This window comes from Oratosquilla oratoria, unplaced genomic scaffold, assembly GCF_046742065.1.
Source record: "Oratosquilla oratoria isolate Oo_2021 unplaced genomic scaffold, ASM4674206v1 SCAFFOLD119, whole genome shotgun sequence".
Taxonomy (NCBI): domain Eukaryota; kingdom Metazoa; phylum Arthropoda; class Malacostraca; order Stomatopoda; family Squillidae; genus Oratosquilla; species Oratosquilla oratoria.
The window spans coordinates 211,721-216,195 of NW_027467476.1; the positions used below are offsets into that span (position 1 = coordinate 211,721).

Sequence of the window (4,475 nt, forward strand, 5' to 3'; positions counted from 1 at the left end):
GGAAGATAAGGCCAGTTCTGTGAAGCCTGTTCCTCCTCGTCACTTAGGGCGAGGTCAGCCACGACATCCATCACTGTGGAAGGACCAGAATAGTTCATGGTGCCTGGTGAGGTGGTAATGTTGACTACCATTAGGGATGTCAACGGTTAGGTAGGACAGTCATTGCGTCACTCGCCTCGTACTGCGCATGCGCAGTTTTGAGGAAAATTGTTTGTAGGTTACCCGGCCCGGTGCACGATTTCAGATCGTAATTTTAACAAAGTTTAAGAATTTGTCAACACTAAGATGACACTACACCAATCACTGCGTCTTCTTGTAGGCCTCGGCCTGGTCTGAATGTTGGGAACACTGCTAATCACACGCTAGACGTAGTTTTTAGGAGCTCCAACAAACCGTCCGTTCGGCAGCAAACCCAAACATTGAATCTCGCGTAACCTGTCATTTTACGTGTTCTTACTATTGAGCATTCAGTGAATTCGCGTAACCTTCATCTATGAACATTTCAATTATGCACAGTGCAATTACACACAGCATAGTTTAACTTAACGACCTTTCAGTTTCGTTAGTGAGTGTTTGTGTTTAAACGACTGAGACATGAGCGAATGGTTCAGTTATCAAAAGTGTCTGAACCACTGCTCGTTGCTTCATTCTTCCTCTTCTTCAAGCAACTCTGACTTGTTGCTTCATTCTTCCTCTTCCTCCAGCAAAGTCAAGATGTCTATCGAGGAAAGGTTTACACAAAACCTCACGGATCATTTTAAAGAAAACAAAAAAGGATTAATTCCAAAGTGTGACTATCAGAAGACCATCGATGACCTGAAAGCAGCAGCTGATAACTCACATGCCAAGGGGCGGCACGGATATTATCTGTTGGAGAAGTAAGTTTTCACTTCAATCTATTATTTTACTCAGTCTCTCTCTCTCTTTTCTCTCTCTCTCTCTCTCTCTCTCTCTCTCTCTCTCTAATGTTAACTGTGTTTTCAGTTATGAAGTACTCCAGTGCGGGCCTACAGATAAACTGATAAAGAGACGTTCGACACGACAGGAGTCGCCACTCTACTATGTGAGCATCGAGGAGACGTTTGACGTTGTCAAGAGCGCCCACATCTCAACAGGCCATGGCGGAAGAGACCGGATGTTGAAAGAATTACAAAAGAAATATGCAAACATTCCAACTAAGGCCGTTGAGCTGTTCAAGTCACTCTGTCAAGAATGCCAAAAGAAACGAAAACGGCCGATGACGAAGGGGGTTGTCGTTCGTTCAATACTCACCAAGGAATTCTCGTCAAGGGGTGAGGTGGATCTAATTGACATGCAAAGCATGCCCAGTGGATCCAACAAGAAATGGATCATGGTGTACCAGGATCACCTGACGAAGTTTTGCATCCTTCGAGCCTTGACGTCTAAAAGAGCTGCAGAGGTCGCTTTTCATCTACTGGACATTTTTCTTCTCTTTGGTGCCCCCGTTATTCTCCAAAGCGATAACGGATCCGAGTTCACTTCACAAGTCATTACAGAGCTGAAGGAAGTTTGGCCAAAACTAACACTGGTGCATGGTAAGCCTCGCCATCCCCAAAGTCAGGGGTCGGTTGAGCGCGCAAACGGTGATATTAAAGATATGCTGGTGGCATGGATGGCTGACAAAGACTCATAAGACTGGCCTACGGGCATCAAGTATGTTCAGTTCCAGAAAAACAGTGCTCTCCATTCCGGGATAAAGTGCTCTCCATATTCTGCAATGTTTGGCTGTGAGGCTCGTGTAGGACTTACTACTTCGTCTTTGCCGATGGAAGTGATTGCTCGGATGGAGACTGAGGAGGATCTTCTTGCTGTCACACCAATCAAGCCAGAATCTGACAATGACAACTCTCTCTCCCAAACTGATGGTGTTGCAAACCAGATACAAGCTACAAGTGATGAAACATCAACACATGATGTGACAGAGGATGTTCTGCTCCCAGTCGACATGGCAGCACTACAACACAATACACTGGTGACAATGTGACAAGTCAGCCAATGACAGCTGAAATCCTTGATCTACCCACAGGACCTTCCTCGCCCACAGCAACACCATCTGCCTACAATGTTGAGAGTCCTGAAAACTACAGAGTTGCAGAACGCATCAAAGAAATCAAAAGGCGTCGTCGTGAAGCAGCCGATGCACAAACTTCTCAAGCAGAAAGGATGGTGAAAAGAAGTCGCGTAGATCTGCGAGCTGGCGAACAAGGAGACAATGTAGCTGTGCCAGTTCCACTTGTTGATCGTGGGAGAGGCGATCCTAGAAATATCCTTGGTGTCATAATTGGCAGACGAGAAGACACAGACCAATACAGGATAGCCGTAAAAGCTGGTATTCTCAGTGGTCTGTATTCCAGAAATCAATTCGATCTGTGCCCTCAGCGCCTTCTAAACACTGACGACATGAACACTGAAAAAACAGTTTCACTGCGCTCGGCGGTGATTTCTCAGTCCGCTTCAGGTGGACAAGGCTTCACAAGATACAACTGTACTGGCGCCCAAAAGTGTAGTACAAGGCGATGTAAATGCCTTAAAGCTGGGTTTCTGTGTAACTCACGATGTCATAGCAGCCTCAATTGTTGTAACAAGTAACATGTTAGTGGTTTCTGCCATTCTTTAGAACTTAAATGCTTTGTTTTAGGTCGTGGAACAGTTTACGTTGTGTGTGTGTGTGTGCATGCATGCGTGCGCTCACGTGTGTTTGTGTGTTTGTGTGTGTGAGAGAGAGAGAAAGGTTTAACTAACTGACTGTTTGACCGATAAAATTCTGTATGTGAGAGAGAGAGAGAGAGAGAGTGAGTTTTAACTAACTGACTGTTTGACCAATAAAATGAAAAAAAAAATGAAATAAAATAATGTTAATTTTATTTTTTATCTAGTTTCTTACTAATATGATCGTCGCAACGTTGGCATTGATGATCAAATGAGCATCAAGGATTACGCGTAATTACTGGGACCGTAATTCAGGGATTTCGCGTAATCACTGGAAAATTCAGTGATTACGTGAAATCTCTGAGTGAAACGGGGATTACGCGTATTCACTGAAATATTCAGGGACTACGCGTAATCCCTAGGTACGTGTTCTTACTGTAACATCTATACATCATTTAATTTTTTTTTTTTATATTTACCGTAGTAAGTTTACCCTAGACTTTTCACAGGTTTCAGTTTGGAGTTCACTTTGAGGTGTTTCGTCTACGAATACCGAGCTAAAGTAATTGTTTAAGATATTACACATTCCTTCATTTGAATATTCAAGTTGACCGTCAGCAGATAATAGTGGACCAATGTGATTCCTAACAACCTTTTAATCTCTAATGTAACTATAGAATTCTTTGGGATTCTCTTTGGATTTATCAGCGATTTTCATTTCGTATAGTCGTTTTCTTTTTCTTATTGTCTTTTTTAAATCTCTCTGTATTGATACATAACTTTTATAGTCATTTGATGCACCCGAGCACATATATTTCTTATAAGCCTGTCTCTTTTTAGCAATACTTTTTTCAGTTTTTTTTTGTCGAGCCACTTTGGGCGAGACTGATTTGGGGGACGTCTGTCCTTAAAAGGAATGTGAGTTTGAATCATCTTAGTGAGCGTATTTTGAAATATTTCCTACATCTGATCTACAGGTCTTTCGTTTAATTTTGCCTTCCAATCTGTAAGCTGAAGCTCCTGACGTAGTCCTTTGAACTGAGCTTTACTGAAATCGGGTATTTTAGAAAGACAAGTATCTATTCTAAAATTGTTTAGGAGTTTGAATCTAACAAGTTGTGATCGCTATTTGCAACAGATTCACCGACTTCTACATCAGTTACCATGCTTTCGCGGCTAGTGATCAATAGATCGAGTAAGTTTCCATATCTTATGGGCTCTTTGACATGCTGAATTAAGTAATTGTCACCAAGAAAATCAATCGAGCGACTACCTATATGGCCATGTTCAAGGGTCATCCAATCAATGTCAGTAAAATTGAAATCACCCATTATCAATAAATCCCGGTTGCAGAAACTAGACAGTTCTTGAAATAACAGTTTGTCGTCTGCTAATGATAATGTCTTTGGCCTATATATTACACCTATACACCTTGGCATATGTACATACATATGCCAAGGCTTTTTCCCCCTTACAAGGGAGGTAGCCAAAAAGGAAAAGGCATAAAATCATTCCCACCCATTTCATCCCTGAATACACTCCACACCCCTCCACCCTCCCTCTTATCTTAGCATCTCCTGGATGACGGGTCATCCCTGCACCTTGTCCACTGCCCTGGGTCAGAAGCAGTGTCGCAAGACATAGCACATCCACAGCAAGGCCGCTTCATTAAATCGGCGACCCCCCCCCTCACCGTCCCCCCATGCAGAAAAGGAGAAGACGGGGAGAAAGTCCTTCAGGCTGCGTCAAATTTTGCTCACACATACTACCTGACTCCCTGTCAGCCCAGTCTACCTCATGCATCA

At 43.0% G+C, this 4,475-nt stretch overlaps 2 protein-coding genes across 2 annotated transcripts; both read left to right on the plus strand.

Moving 5' to 3' along the window:
* Positions 1 to 714: 714 nt before the first annotated feature.
* LOC143022571 (KRAB-A domain-containing protein 2-like) lies at positions 715 to 1,654 on the plus strand. The gene is made up of 2 exons (XM_076180854.1): positions 715 to 878; positions 985 to 1,654. Exons 1-2 carry the CDS (start codon positions 715 to 717, stop codon positions 1,652 to 1,654), a joined length of 834 nt encoding a protein of 277 aa, XP_076036969.1.
* A 362-nt stretch (positions 1,655 to 2,016) lies between these two features.
* LOC143022572 (uncharacterized) lies at positions 2,017 to 2,610 on the plus strand. The gene has a single exon (XM_076180855.1). It carries the CDS (start codon positions 2,017 to 2,019, stop codon positions 2,608 to 2,610), a length of 594 nt encoding a protein of 197 aa, XP_076036970.1.
* Positions 2,611 to 4,475: the final 1,865 nt, after the last annotated feature.